The sequence below is a fragment of the Xenia sp. Carnegie-2017 genome, unplaced genomic scaffold (assembly GCF_021976095.1).
Source record: "Xenia sp. Carnegie-2017 unplaced genomic scaffold, XeniaSp_v1 HiC_scaffold_14, whole genome shotgun sequence".
Taxonomy (NCBI): Eukaryota; Metazoa; Cnidaria; class Anthozoa; order Malacalcyonacea; family Xeniidae; genus Xenia; species Xenia sp. Carnegie-2017.
In genome coordinates this window covers 552,701-567,467 of record NW_025813447.1, presented here as the reverse complement: position 1 = coordinate 567,467, position 14,767 = coordinate 552,701, and the positions used below count along the sequence as shown (strand labels likewise).

Sequence of the window (14,767 nt, the reverse complement as noted above, 5' to 3'; positions counted from 1 at the left end):
TTCATGTTTTCATTGATAATATATATAAATACTTTATGTATTGTAACGTGTTCCACGCTATCCCCAGGTTTCCTCACCGGCGCTTTACAGAATCATGCGAGAAAATACAATCAACCGATCGACCAGTTATCATTCCGCTTCACAGTCCAGTCGAAATATTGCAACCAGGAAGAGTTCAGCGAGATGATCGAGTCACGTGACGAGGAGGTCATTGAGGCAAACCTTCCTCCTCTTTTAGAAGATGGAGTTTATGTCCATGGATTGTTTATCGATGCAGCCAGATGGGATGATGAAGAAATGGTCTTAGTGGACGCTCTGCCAGCAGAAATGAATCCGGTAGATTGTAGATGTGTATCGTAGTTTCACTGATGTTATATGTATTTTTTACTTTACGCTCAACTATTTTCAGCCATTGCCGATTCTTCACTTGCAACCAGAATTAAACTTTGTTCCTGACAATACAAAATATATTTCACCTCTGTACAAGACATCAGCAAGAGCAGGAGTATTGTCCACGACAGGTAAAGTATATAGTCTTTTATGTAGGAATGTATCGAAGTTTACTTATTAAATAAGACAGTTCCACTTCTATAAAGACCTAACTACTGACGTTACAATGATCATTTGTGATAAAATATCAAACATAAAGCTCAACTATATAGTTCAACCTTATTCAGTGTGGTTCGAAAGCCATTTTAATGTTAAAATATCAAACATAAAGCTCAACTATATAGTTCAACATTATTCAGTGTGGTTCGAAAGCCATTTTAATGTTAAAATATCAAACATAAAGCTCAACTCTATAGTTCAACATTATTCAGTGTGGTTCGAAAGCCATTTTAATGTTAAAATATCAAACATAAAGCTCAACTATATAGTTCAACATTATTCAGTGTGGTTCGAAAACCATTTTAATGTTAAAATATCAAACATAAAGCTCAACTCTATAGTTCAACATTATTCAGTGTGGTTCGAAAGCCATTTTAATGTTAAAATATCAAACATAAAGCTCAACTATATAGTTCAACCTTATTCAGTGTGGTTCGAAAGCCATTTTAATGTTAAAATATCAAACATAAAGCTCAACTATATAGTTCAACCTTATTCAGTGTGGTTCGAAAGCCATTTTAATTTTAAAATATCAAACATAAAGCTCAACTATATAGTTCAACCTTATTCAGTGTGGTTCGAAAGCCATTTTAATTTTAAAAACGTGATTTTATTTTAACTTTTAGGTCATTCGACTAATTTTGTCATAGCTGTCCATCTTCCATCGAATAAACCTTCAGATTTTTGGATTGCTAAAGGAACAGCCTTACTTTGTCAACTGAATGACTAAATCTGGTTTTAAAAGAACGATTTGTAAATTTGTACAGATTAGAGTCTTAACAGTTTGCAGGACAAGAGTTGATTATTCACATATAAACAAACAATAAGTTTTGTCTGTTTTGTTTTCAGGAACAAGATGGAACGTTGTGTATATTTCACATTGATAATTTATTATGTATTATTTGCATTGAGAAAGATATGTTTAATACGAAAAAATTTTTTACAATTCTTACATGAAAAAGTATTATCGTCGTTTCTGTCTTTTAGTCCACTTATTCAAGGAAATGAATGTTCATACAAAGATAGATCGTGTGTATTATATATAAACATATTTAGTTATCTTGAGAGATAGGTACACTGTGAGCTGAATGGAAGATAAGTTAAATCTTTTTATGTCGTCCACAATTTCACTTATATTTATATCAAATTAATAATCATTACAGATGGCTGAAAATGATTTCGACAATTTGCCAAGACATCGATGTCAACGAAAATATTATGTTTATAAAAAGATGAATGTCATGAAGAAATTTAACAGGTGAGATGCTACTAGCGATACGTGTCATGCTACAAATGTTTCTTCGCTATACTGAACGTTTTAAAGATCGGTTACAGTTCGTGAATGTACGTTTTGTGTTTATCCAAGCTTGCGGGTGTTTACGACAGTATACGATCGTACCAATAATGATGACGACAACTATGACGCAGGCGACGACGACACCAACAATAAGACCAACATTTGGAGCAGAACGAGCCATTATTATCCCACCTTGTTAAATAAATATAAATATGAAGGATAAAATCAGGTGAGACAGTGTCTTTTTTATAATTTTGTTTGTTACTTATGTGTACATCATGGGAGAAATAGTGATGGAATACCTGAATCAACTTGCATTGTCGCGATTCCATCTTTCATATGAGCGCCAACTTTTCTCCATCTTGGATTATTTTTATTCGCTTTGTAAACAGTTACCGTTCCCGAGATGCTCGAGTCGACTTTGAGAGTAACTGAGAATTTTTTGCCATCAGACGTAATTTTCTCCTGAGGATGAATGACCAGGAAATCACTTGCATAACTGTCACCAACATCAACAGAAATACCCATCGCTTTAACCCTAGCTTCACCATCGTTTTTGGACCATTCCTCGAGGGAAATATCATGAAGTTTTTGAAAGGTACCTCGTTTTACCCAAATACCCTGTGCATTACTGCAAAGATAATTAAATAATCCTTTAGGACTCGCGTATGATAAAAAAATATGAAATGAAAGTTAAGTCAATGCTCTACCTTTCACCAATGGTGATATTTCCTCCATTCCAACCGATTTTCTTGCCAACAATTTCCGCATCACTAACAACAATTTTGCCCTTTTGTCCGCGGTTTGAAAAATTGTTATTTCTTGAGCACATATAATGAAATATGCCATTTCTTGTCACTTTTCTAGGACTCAAGTCAAAGTAAGTACCTGCGTCATCTAATTCGGACATCTCTCCACCGTATTGTACTAAAAATGACGGAAAGAAAGTTAAGAGCTAGTCTTATTTTCACCACTCCCAGAGCTCAAAAAGCTCAATTATTGTAAGAAACGATCTTTGATGTTTATAACCTGAGTTTACAGGATGAATAAATATCGTCTGTATACAAACCGTTATCAAGAATGCTCAAATGTTGGAGATCTTTTCTGCTAAATCCAAGAAATACACTTTCATCTAAATGCTGAGGATAATTATTCCCCCAATGACCGTATGTTCCTGATTTTGGCGTTGTTTCAGGATATTGCGGTGGACGTAGTAAAATAACATTATTTCTATCGGTGCCTGCTTTTCCTTGTCCATCGTTGTTGTTTGGATTTGTATTTGAACCTGTCCATCTATTGTTGATAAAAATGTTTGTGATCATGTCGGTACCTCGGTAACATTGTGTGATGTTGTGTAATAAAGGTAAGTGATATGCTGTGTGTATTGTGGTACAACGTTTTGTTTAAGTTGATACATATTCATTTTGTATATAATCGTTAAATATTGTGTGTCTACGGGAGAAATTTTATATTATCTAGGAATTGGAAAGTCACCAATCAAGTGACTCAAAACCCAAACATGTAGTGCATGACTTACTGAAAATGAAGATAATCGCCATTCTTAATGGTTTTTCTGTTTGGAACAAAGTCGTACTCAACAGCAGGATAAACCTGAACAATGTTACCGCGTTTTCCTCTTACGTTAAGATTATGAATAGTTTTTCCTTCAAGATTTGACGGTCGAGTTCTAATTCCAAAGGTGTGCGACCTAAACGGAGATTATTTCCACTAAGATATTCCCAAGAGAAGATTTCTGATACCTACAACGTATCCTGGATTCTGGAACAGATTTTGTTGAACGTCTTATTCAATATTACCTATCTTGGAAGACGCGTCCAAACTGGTTGGTATTAATAGCGAGTCGAAGTTTAAAATCTCCGCCGTCTTCTCCAAATATTTTAACTTGCGGATTTTGTTTGTAAACATAACCTCTCCTCTTAGCTTCATCTTCATCCAAACCAAATCGTGAAGCAACGTCAAGTTTCGTCACAGGTCGTGAATTATAGGACGCGTTTACACTGCTGTTCCATCCCTCAAAATCCCCAGTGGATATGTTGTACCTTAAGGCATTAGAGGTGATAGAATTTTTGAAAAAGTCATGAAGTTTGTAAAAATTGTAATTTAGGTTCAGTGAATGTCAAATAACCATAGTTTTTTGAACAATTTCTTTGAGTATACTTGACCATATTATTCAGGGAGGAAATGCCAACTGAGTGTTAATATTGTAAGCATCTAACCTTATCCTTAGCACGCAATGTTTCTCATTTATATCAGGTAGTGTCCAGTTGAATGTATTGGGAAATCCATCGATACCGTTACCAAGGTGATTGTCACGTGACCAATCATTCTCACGACACTCTGGTGGTGGTAGATTATGTGATGGTCGTTGAACCCATGTACCATTGACAGTTGTACCGTTGGGAAACTGAGCTGAGGTGAAACTATATTTTATTTTCTAAAGTAAAACAATTACAACAGTATTTTATCTATTGTCTTTAACAATAATTTATGAAAATATGAATTCATTACATACATGACAGTCTTCTTCATTATTTGGTATTCCCTTTCTCCTGTTTCTATGACTATTTAAAAAGCCATGTGGTAATTCGCATTCATATCGGCCTTTGACATTTTCACTTTCTCTCTCATAAAACGGACATCTTGTAGCATTGTTTGTAAGGACAGCGATATCCTAATGTTGGTGAAAATGAAAATATTTTGCAATCTCATTTTGTTTTTTCTTTCACTCAATGATGAGAAAGAAACTGACTTTCCATGGTGATGGATGCCAATACGGATAGTAATCACGTTCTTCGGGGCATTCATAACCACGTCTCGTACCTCCAGGGTTTTGTCGGGTAGATCGAGCAGAAAATTTCCTTAAGTTCTACATGAAAGAAATGGGGATTATTTACATATATAGTAACAAAAAGAGAAAGATGGAAAAATACCTGATCAGCAGTGAATAATCCTCTGTTTCGAATACGATAATGACATTTCTTATAGTAATCAGAATCCTCATGCATTCCAAATCTAAAATAAATTTATACTTTACTGTTTGTAGGTACTAGTAAGTTAATAATTGTTAATTTACTTACTTTTTGTCGTTGTTGCAGTTATAGTTCTTACATTGTACTGGATTTTCTGGAATCGTCCTGAAATAAAAGGTATGGTGAACATTAGTTTGTCACGACAGGATAATGGAGGGGAGGAGTTAGGAAATAGTAAGATTTAAGCATCATTACATGTAAATACACTTGTATATTATAACTGTGGCTTTCCATGGTTCTGAAAATCAACCTGCATCCCAAAGTCATGGAATCCAAGTTGAAAAACTTCACAGTGAAGATCTTAAACATGTGCTTTTAAGGTACACACAAAAGGTTTAAAATAAACATATACCGTGTTGTAGTACCATCTCTGACTAAATCACCACACATATACTGTAAAATGATCTCACAGTTATTGTTTTGATCTGCACACGAGTGCTGATTGGTCCTGAGAAATAAATACAATATTAAACCAAAAATAAACTTCATTAAAATTATAAATTTTGTGTAATATATAAATGAAGTAGTTTATTTACCATTCCACAGATAAAATTGATCCTGCATAATAATACAAACTACCAACATTATAACCGCCACGATTGTTGTTTTGTGAATCAAACAATCTGAAAAATAACGTGACGTTTAATTGAAATGACGACTTACAAAAATGACTCATTTATAAAATATAGAATGTACCTATTGGCGTTGTTTCTTTCTCTTTTGGCCTCGTCCAATCTATTATTGGACCCCCTACAAAATGCATTGCATTTCTTTAACCCCCTAACGTGTTATATTAGCAAGTATATAACCATACATCTTTAGTAAAGTAGATTATTAAACTGTTAAAGTGTGTTAAACCGATGCTTAGCGTACCTGGGATTGTGCATGTATATGTCAGCATAAACGAACGATAAAAAGAAAAACATACAAGGAAGTTTCGCCATCCTGTCAATCTATAACTATTGACAACTGTCCTTCGTGACTAAATATCAAAAATCATTGAATTTCACACAATATTAATGTAAACAAAGACAATGTCTTATGACACATAAAATGGGGAAGTTTACAATTAGTCAACATTTCCTTGACTTCCTGCCCAAATATGGCAATCCTTTGTTGCTTTAGATATTACAAGAGTTTGAAACAAAATAATGTGTAATAAGGACGAAATATTACACATTATTTTGTTTCAAACTCTTGTAATATCTTGAATATCAAGAAAACGAGATGCCCCTCTTCGGAATTTGTTTTATTTTGTATTGTCAACCAATGTTATTGATTTCGGCTGGGTTGGATGACAGTTCAAATATTTAAATTATTGTACATACGTTCTTGTTTTAACATACAGATATTTTTGCACATCATGGTATACATATTATTTTTTAATCTTTCTGATTTCTGGACAATATCAATTTTTGCCGGCCAGGGAGGGAGAAGGGTCCCGCGCTGAAAATATTGCACGGGCCCCACGAGAGGGCCGCCCTGAATAAAACACAACAGACAAGTAACCACTTAGCTCAATCTTACACGAAGTCTTTCGTTTTTGCTGACGAACCACCAAGAACAAGAAGTCAAAATAACCGTAGAAATTTTAAAAATTATTTTGTTTAAAAATGGAAGAAAATAAAGCAAATGAAAGTGAACTACTCGAGAGAGTTTTCATGCGTCTTGGTAATGCTGGCACGGATCATCAACTCGAAGAATTCATGAAGAAATTCTTAACACCGGTACTTTTGAAACTGGCAAGTCGAAACGAAGATGTAAAGAAAAAAGTGTTGGAACTCCTTGCTCAAATAAATCGCATCTTAAAGAGTCGTGAATGCGTTCAACTTCCAATGGAGGAGTTGTTTCTACAATATCAGGATCCTAAATGCACCATGTTTGTAAGAAACTTTACTATTATATACTTAAAGATGGGCTATCCTCGTCTGAATCCCGATAATCAACTGATGTATCTTCCTCGGTTGTTTTCAAGTATGCAAGGAAAGCCAAAACCACAGCAAATGTGTTTATTACAATTGGCAATTCCTGTGCTGGCAATGTTTTGTGGTGAGAATACATCTTTGACAATGAAAGATTTACATTCTGTTATAATCAAAACTAAAGCTATTCAAGATTTTTTCCTAAACTTTATACTTGATATTATCATACTTCCGTATGGTGCCATAACCAATGATCCAAAGAATTGTGACGTACCATCTGGCCTTAGTCGTGTTTCATTTCAACAATTAATGTCTACCAGCATCAACTTGGATAATCTTGAATCCATCAAACTTGGAATATTAAAGTTTCTTTCATCAGATTTGTTTGATGCACCATTGATCCTTATTCATCTTGTTGTTGCTACTGGTGACAGTCATCATACTATTTGTGAGTATGCCAGCCATCAAATCAAAAGAATCACGGATTCATCTCATTGGGAACATTTTGGTGTCATGAATCGGTTATTGTCAATTTTCTTGGTACTATCAACCTCCTGGTAAACCTGAGGTTCCCTTGGATGAAAGTCGTAAACCTGCCAGCATTTCCCTTAAGTTGAAGATCTTTCCATTTCTCTTGAAGTCACGTAAGTGTGCAGATATTTTTCCTGCCTGTCTGCAGGTTGTCTTCCAGGCTGATCAAATTGAGTTTAAAAATCAGGCAAAACATAAGCTTAAGAAATTTAAAATTCAATTTATCCACCATTTGTGTGAGTTTAGTTCAGATAAAGTGATGGGAATTTTGTCACCAATACTTCTGTCAACCTTAATGAAGATGACTGTAGATAATGATGGCGAGGAAGATGCGGAGCGAATTACTTTTCTTGCTATTGGTAAGATTGCAAAGCGATCACCGTTACTCTTTCATAAAGATGCAACAGTACTTCAAAATCTTTTCCAAGCATTAAACAACAAAGATGTTGATACATGTCAGGATATTATTGAAGCAATGAGCATGATTGCAAAAGCCTGTAAACGAGCAACATCACAAACTCTGGCCCTGATTGAAGCATTGATATTAGATAACGTTTCTCAAGAGAATCCTCAAAGTCGTCTTGCAGCTGTAAAAGTTGCCAACATCCTTTTTCCTAGTAATCACGTAAAATCACGTTATGTGTGTTTATTAGCGTCTGGTGACGTTAGAAACGATATTCGCGAGGAATGTAATCGTGGTTTACTGCTGAACCAACTCAAACAACCAAATGATACCTTCGCTTTCCCAAATTTTTGTGAAATGGTCATGTTTGTACATCAGAGCATCGATGGCGGGAACGGTCGTTATAAACAAAGCTATTTAACATCCGCTGGCAGTTTACCTCACTCACCCTTAGTGTTCATGAATATCCTTCAATATCTTGAACGATGTTTGAAATTTAGCTCTGAAGTTAGCCAGGAAGATGAAGATAACGACCGAGAGCTTATTCCTATCTCGAAGTATGTTCAAACTATTGTTAAGAATCGAGTGATTGTCATTCATAAATACTTAGCGTTCATAAGAGAAGCTTTAAAACCCTCTGGAAACAATGAACTTCATGCTGTTGCACTCAAGAATCTTCTTGCAATCATCTCGTCAGCTCCCGATGATCTCATGTCAAAACTCAATGAAACTGGATTATCGTGGATAAAGAATTTCATTTGGTCATCAAACAGTGTCATCCGTGACATCTCTGCCAACATATTTGCCATCTTGATTTGTCTATCTGGCAAAGAGATCATTCTTCAAGAGCTCACTGGTTTAATGACCTCCATTAATGATTCGTCAGACGCTGTTCAATGTGGAACGATCAACTGCCTTGGTCATTTGATTGGTCAATATCTTGGAAAAGAAAATTTCAACAATCAACAAAAGATGGAACTGGATGATATTGAGGTATCTGAAATGACCGCGGAGAAGATTACAAAATGTATATCAGAAGCTTTTACAGCGATTATTCAATTTCTTTTAAGTAAATCAACTTATCATGTTCTTACTTGTTGTGATGCTACCGGCGAAGTGTGTAGACAGGGCTCCATGCCATTACCAGATGGTGTCCTTACCTCCAACAATGATAAAAACAAACAAGAAATTCTAAATAAAGCTGATGTCATTAATCAGTTGACGCACATTTTGAATAATTCTAAAGAGCAGAAATTATCAGAAAAAGCTGCCCAAGTTCTTGGAATGATCTGTATTGGAGAAGAGAGTTCTATTTTCGTTAATGAAATTGCCGAGAGACTATTTGCTACTGCTTCAAGTAAACGTGATATCGACTTTCAATTTACTGTCGGAGAAGCTTTGTCTTGCGTTGGTGCCGGAGGATTTTCGTCTGCTTTACGTAGTAAATGGCGTGTGGGGACTGGTACGAGTGATGAAATTCCCGGAACCAAAAAGACGATGCTGTGGTTGCTGGGAAGGATCATGAATGAGTTTATCATAAGTGACATAGCAAGTGTTAGAAAAGCTTCTTGTGTATGGTTATTGGTGATTTTAAAACACTCAGGTCAACATAGTGCCGTTCAAGAAACGATGGCGTCCATTCAAAAAGCTTTCTCCGCCATGTTGTCGGAAAATGATGAAATTGTCCAAGAGGTTTCTTCTAAAGGACTCAGCCTCATTTACGAGTATGGAACAGAGGAATTTCGAAAGGACATTGTCTCATCTTTAGTTGAAACAATGTTATTTAACAAGAAAAAAGTACAAAATATCACCGCAGAGACAAAACTCTTTGATAACGCGATGCCACTCGGTGACTCAGGACAACTTTCCACGTATAAAGAATTGTGTTCATTAGCAAGTGATATGAATCAACCAGAACTCGTTTATCGTTTTCTACATCTTGCTAATCATAACGCTCTGTGGAACTCGAAGAAAGGAGCTGCATTTGGTTTCGCCTCTATTGCCGCTCAAGCTAAGAAAGAACTTGAACCTCATTTGAAGACTTTGGTTCCAAAGTTATACAGGTAATAGAACGGAAAAACTGCTTAAATTATATGTTTGGGTTCCTGTGACATTGTTACAAAATGTAACGAACATATTCTCTTTGAAATATTTTATGATCAGAAAATTGTCATATTTTTTAGCCAGTCACCAGTAAAACATGATTGTCATTTTATCAATTTATATTTGTCGTATTTTCTTCATAAATTACCATTCATTGTGTTCATAGATATCAGTTTGATCCGAACAGCAAAGTTCGTGAAGCGATGTTAAGTATTTGGCATGCTATCGTCAAAGAACAACATAAAGTTGTGGATAAGTACAGTGGGGAGATCTTGGATGAGTTACTTGCCAATCTTCATAGCACAGTATGGCGTGTACGACAATCCTGTTGTGTCGCTGTTGGTAATTTTTTAAATGGTCGATCGCTTGATGGAATCATGAGTTATCTTCCTCGACTGTGGACAATGTGCCTTCGCGATATGGACGATATTAAGGAGACTGTTCGAAATGCTGCTAGCGTTGCCTGTAAAACACTTCAATCTGTATCTGTTCGTTCTTGTGATGTAAATCAGGGGAAAATAGGACAAGAATCTATCCGAGTTCTTCTTCCTGTCTTATTGGAACAAGGTATCGCTAGCCGAGTGGATGATGTACGCAAGCTTGTCTTGGATACTGTCGTTAAAATCAGTAAGAACGCTGGTAGTCTTCTAAAGCCACACATTCCTGTACTCGTTACTACACTCCTAGAAGCGTTGAGTGGTTTGGAACCACAGCAGTTGAACTATCTTAGCTTACAAGTACATAAAGATGCTGACTTGCAAGAGAAACTTGAAGATGCAAGAATATCATTTTCAAAATCTTCACCAATGATGCAAACTGTATCATTGTGCGTGCAACACGTGGATTCTGATGTTCTCATTGAGTTGGTTCCTCGTATCACTGAGTTATTACGTGGGGGTCTGGGTCTTGGAACGAAGGCGGGTTGTGCGGGTTTTGTTGTGTCATTGGTGCAGCATTGTGGTCAGGATTTACAACCTCACGCTGGCAAGTTGCTAAGTGCTTTGTTGTCTGGTCTAAATGACAGAAGTCAAGCTATTTGTAAGAAGTACGCCGAAGCTATCGGTTCTTTAGTCAAAGTTGCAAAGGATAACAGCGTCTCCAAGTTGTTTGCGAAAATGAAATCGTGGTATTTTGAAAAGGAGAGCTCGTCTTTACAAAATGCATGTGGTTTAGTTTGCAAGGAAATCTCGAGATCATCTCCTGATGTGATATCCCATCATGCAGCTGCTGTCTTACCTCTTGCCTTTGTTGCCATGCATCGGAAAGAAAGTGCAGATGGAAAGAAAACGCCATGGAACGATATATGGACTGAAAATACACCTGTATCAAGCCGTGGTATCCTCTTATATCTAAATGAAATAATAGTCATTACAACGACATTGTTGAGTGGTCAATCTTGGCTACGTAAAGTAGAGGCCGCTCAATGCATTCAAACTATTGTCATAACGTTAAATAAAGATTTTCCTAAGCAACATTTGGATGGTATCATTGCTGCTCTTGTTTCTGGACTAGCAGGCCGTACTTGGGATGGAAAAGAAAGTCTAGTTGACTGCGTGAGTAAAGTTTTTGTTCAATGTCACTCTGTTTTGAATGATGATACCAGCAGAGTCATAGCTAATGCTGTCTTGAAAGAATGTCGTAAACAAAATATTCCCTACAAGAGGAACGCCATTAAATCTCTTGGACAAATTCTCCATGAGAAAAATGACATTGTTCTCTTTGAAGATGTATACGATATTCTTAAGCCTATTGTCAATCCTGAAAAAAAGAAAGATGAAAATAATGATGAAAAATCTGAAGAAGAAGAAGAAGAAATCACAGATGTAAAACTTCTTATCAATTCCTTTGAATGTCTTGGGTTTGCCTGGCCAGTGGATAAATCTCGTCAAATTGCAAAGAGACATGAAATCCTGCATCTACTTGCGTCCTCTCTCAAAAATCATCCTTGGAAAGTCCAATTGTCCATACTTTCAGCTCTTATTGGCTATGTTAATAAAGTATCAGATGACGAGGATGCAGAATTCCTTGGTGAGATTTTTTTGATTTCTTTTTCTGAACTGTACCCTTGCCTTGAAAATCTGAAATACGCTGCAATCCGTCTGAAAAGTTTGGATTTGGCTCACGACTTGTTGCTGTTGGTCGAGAGAACTAGTTTCGTACTTGACAGTAAACACAAAGAAAAAGTTCGCGAACTGTATCGTGTTCTTGCAATTTTGAGAAACGACAACAACGAAAATGTGAAAAGCAAAACTTTAAAACTCGATGTCCTTGTAAAGAAATACATGTAGACAAACCGTTGAAAATTGACTTTTGTGAAGGCTGAAGCCAAATAGAAATGATATTGATAATCAATACAGTAAATAGAATTAATTCTTGGTATTGTTTAATTATTTGTTAGGAAGAGAATTTTCTCTATATATGGGTAGTCAACATTTTACAGGTTTAACCGCACGAAGTTCAAGAGTGATGATTATTTGATAGTATAGCTGCTTCTAGCGTACTTGTAAGTTACTCCCCCTCTACCCTCAAAAAAAAACTGCAATCCAGTGAACAGCTAATTGTAATTGCTATATTCCATCGTTCAGAGTGCCTTTAGCGCGGGAAGTTCGAACAAATATGGCGGCACGTTGGTCGTCTGATTTTTAAAAATTAATTTTATTTTTTTCACCTTTGTACTAATGATAAAACATTTTATGAAATCCATGCGACGATGCTTAAATCACGAAAAAGAAATCCCGATTCGAATGTTTTAGTGTCCTCTTCTGGTAAGTTGTTAAATGGTTAGACTAAACAAAAATTCGATACAAACTTCTCCAAAACTGTAGTCTCCGTAAGGTTTAGTGGTGATTCATAATAACTATCTTTACTGCTAAATGAAAAAAAACCTTTTTAGAACTGTTTTTAGTTTTCATGCATGGATCAACTTGCCAAAGACATCCACCAGTTCTACTTATGCTGGTGTAATGTCAGTCATATCATTGTTTTGTTAGGAGTCTACCACACTCAGCAATGAGTTTGGTGAAGAAGAAAACCCTCAATAATTATGAAAGCACTTTCAACTTATTCAAATGCAAGATAATCTGCATTTTCCAATTAACTTATCAATTTTTCCTAGTGTCCAACAACAAGAAGCAAAAGAAAGGTGAAGAAAATGGAAATCTTTATGAAAGAGATATGCAATCTATTTTTGAGAAAATGGTCACAAGAAGTGGTGTAGAGCTTTCTTATGATGATGAACCTAATAAACTAAGTAAATGAAATATTTTTTGTTTCGGTAAAAATTTTCATCCATTTTTTACTAAACATCTAATTCAAATGTGTTGATGTATTTTGTATATTTTTATAGATGTGGAACAAGCATTGTGTCAAAGAAACTTGTCAAAAGCCATAAAAAAACATAACTATCCTCAGGTTCTCATGAACATTTATCAACCTTGCCAACCATTTGTTAAATATAATGTCATTAATTTTATTTATTTGCAGGTCATAAATGATTTTATTGAAGGTTTTGTCAGTTATATTGAAGATCCTCAAAGGTAAAAGTAATTTATTTGTTATTCAGTTCATCATAAATAGGTTAGTTTTATTCGGCATTACCTCTTTAAACATGTATCTTTGTTATACCTTAATTAATGAAACAGAGACTTTGTCGTGGTGACAAACTTAAAGATAGATTTCAAAATAGCAAATACCATGGTGAATGGTGATAATAACAATGTAATAGTTCTTAAAAGAAATGTTTTAATCAAAATACTAACCAAACAATTCAAAGGAACCGTTATTTACAGTTAGAAAGAGACACTATGCATTTCGGGCAGACTACTCATCAGGTGTCAACGTCTGCTAAATGAGAACCTCCAAACCATGCTATATTTATAATGTTACAAAAGTTTAATGTCATCCCTATTTTTAGAGATGACACTTAAAACAGAGACAGATTAAACACATAATCCTTTTGTCGGCAAAAAACAGGATTAGACAATTTAATTAATACCGACTCCATGACGTGTAGCTGGAATAACGAGCATAATTCTAAAGTTTTCATCAGAATAAGCATTGGCACAGCGAGTGTTGCTCAAAAGTGTTGCGCCATTAAATGTCTTGACAAATTCTCCATGAGAAAAATGACGTTGTTGTCTTTGAAGATGTATACGATATTCTTAAGCCTATTGTCAATCCTGAAAAAAAGAAAGATGATAATGATGTCATCAGATGGTAATGAATCCGGGATCATGGGTCCGGGGTCATGAATCCGGGATCATGGGTCCGGGGTAATGAATCCGGGATCATGGGTACCCGGGGTAATGAATCGGGATCATGGGTCCGGGTAATGAATCGGGATCATGGGTCGGGGTCATGAATCGGGATCATGGGTCGGGGTCATGAATCCAGGATCATGGGTCCTGTAATGAATCCGGGATCATGGGTCGGGTCATGAATCCGGGATCATGGGTCGGTCATGAATCGGGATCATGGGTCGGGTGAATCGGGATCATGGGTCGGGTCATGAATCGGGATCATGGGTCGGGTTCATGAATCGGGATCATGGGTCGGGGTCATGAATCGGGATCATGGGTCGGGGTGAATCGGGATCATGGGTCGGGGTCATGAATCGGGATCATGGGTCGGGTTCATGAATCGGGATCATGGGTCGAGTCATGAATCAGGATCATGGGTCGGGTAATGAATCGGGATCATGGGTCGGATGAATCTGGGATCATGGGTCGAGGTCATGAATCGGGATCATGGGTCCAGGGTAATGAATCGGGATCATGGGTCGGGTCATGAATCGGGATCATGGGTCGGGTAATGAATCGGGATCATGGGTCGAGTCATGAATCGGGATCATGTG

The 14,767-nt window shown here is 36.3% G+C and overlaps 4 protein-coding genes and 1 long non-coding RNA gene across 6 annotated transcripts in view; 4 read left to right on the top strand and 1 right to left on the bottom strand.

The window, feature by feature from the left end:
* The window catches only part of LOC124434110 (dynein axonemal heavy chain 6-like), an 81,556-nt gene extending 79,986 nt beyond the window's left edge, over positions 1 to 1,570 (top strand). Inside the window, exons 96-98 of the mRNA XM_046983987.1 lie at positions 68 to 336; positions 410 to 521; positions 1,236 to 1,570. Of these exons, the coding sequence (XP_046839943.1) occupies positions 68 to 336; positions 410 to 521; positions 1,236 to 1,339 (485 nt within the window). The 3' untranslated portion in view covers positions 1,340 to 1,570. The remainder of the gene's footprint in view (positions 1 to 67; positions 337 to 409; positions 522 to 1,235) is intronic.
* On the bottom strand, positions 1,479 to 6,043 carry LOC124434112 (protein DD3-3-like). Of its 2 annotated transcripts, XM_046983991.1 has the most exons (15): positions 5,830 to 6,043; positions 5,653 to 5,706; positions 5,493 to 5,579; positions 5,309 to 5,404; positions 5,005 to 5,061; positions 4,858 to 4,939; positions 4,677 to 4,793; positions 4,440 to 4,598; positions 4,144 to 4,361; positions 3,724 to 3,966; positions 3,444 to 3,614; positions 2,976 to 3,199; positions 2,617 to 2,833; positions 2,209 to 2,537; positions 1,479 to 2,098 (listed from the first exon to the last, which is right to left on the bottom strand). In XM_046983991.1, exons 1-15 carry the CDS (start codon positions 5,898 to 5,900, stop codon positions 1,914 to 1,916), a joined length of 2,310 nt encoding a protein of 769 aa, XP_046839947.1. In that variant the 5' UTR covers positions 5,901 to 6,043; the 3' UTR covers positions 1,479 to 1,913. The 2 variants fall into 2 exon arrangements, with proteins under 2 accessions (XP_046839947.1, XP_046839948.1); XM_046983992.1 differs by lacking the exons at positions 5,493 to 5,579; positions 5,653 to 5,706; positions 5,830 to 6,043 and having other exon boundaries at positions 5,001 to 5,061; positions 5,309 to 5,397.
* LOC124434121 lies at positions 3,892 to 5,624 on the top strand. Its single transcript, XR_006944699.1, has 3 exons — positions 3,892 to 3,981; positions 4,181 to 4,341; positions 5,023 to 5,624. It is a non-coding gene; the product is annotated as an uncharacterized LOC124434121 (long non-coding RNA).
* A 306-nt stretch (positions 6,044 to 6,349) lies between the features above and the next one.
* LOC124435667 (proteasome adapter and scaffold protein ECM29-like) lies at positions 6,350 to 12,302 on the top strand. The gene is given in 3 exon segments (XM_046985631.1): positions 6,350 to 7,433; positions 7,435 to 9,875; positions 10,082 to 12,302. Coding segments are annotated over 3 exon segments (5,427 nt in total). The 5' UTR covers positions 6,350 to 6,569; the 3' UTR covers positions 12,204 to 12,302.
* Positions 12,303 to 12,411: 109 nt separating this feature from the next.
* LOC124434106 (Fanconi anemia group D2 protein-like) overlaps positions 12,412 to 14,767 on the top strand; it is a 3,900-nt gene continuing 1,544 nt past the window's right edge. The window contains exons 1-4 of the mRNA XM_046983982.1: positions 12,412 to 12,680; positions 13,031 to 13,165; positions 13,262 to 13,326; positions 13,399 to 13,451. Coding sequence (XP_046839938.1) covers positions 12,626 to 12,680; positions 13,031 to 13,165; positions 13,262 to 13,326; positions 13,399 to 13,451 — 308 coding nt within the window. The 5' untranslated portion in view covers positions 12,412 to 12,625. The remainder of the gene's footprint in view (positions 12,681 to 13,030; positions 13,166 to 13,261; positions 13,327 to 13,398; positions 13,452 to 14,767) is intronic.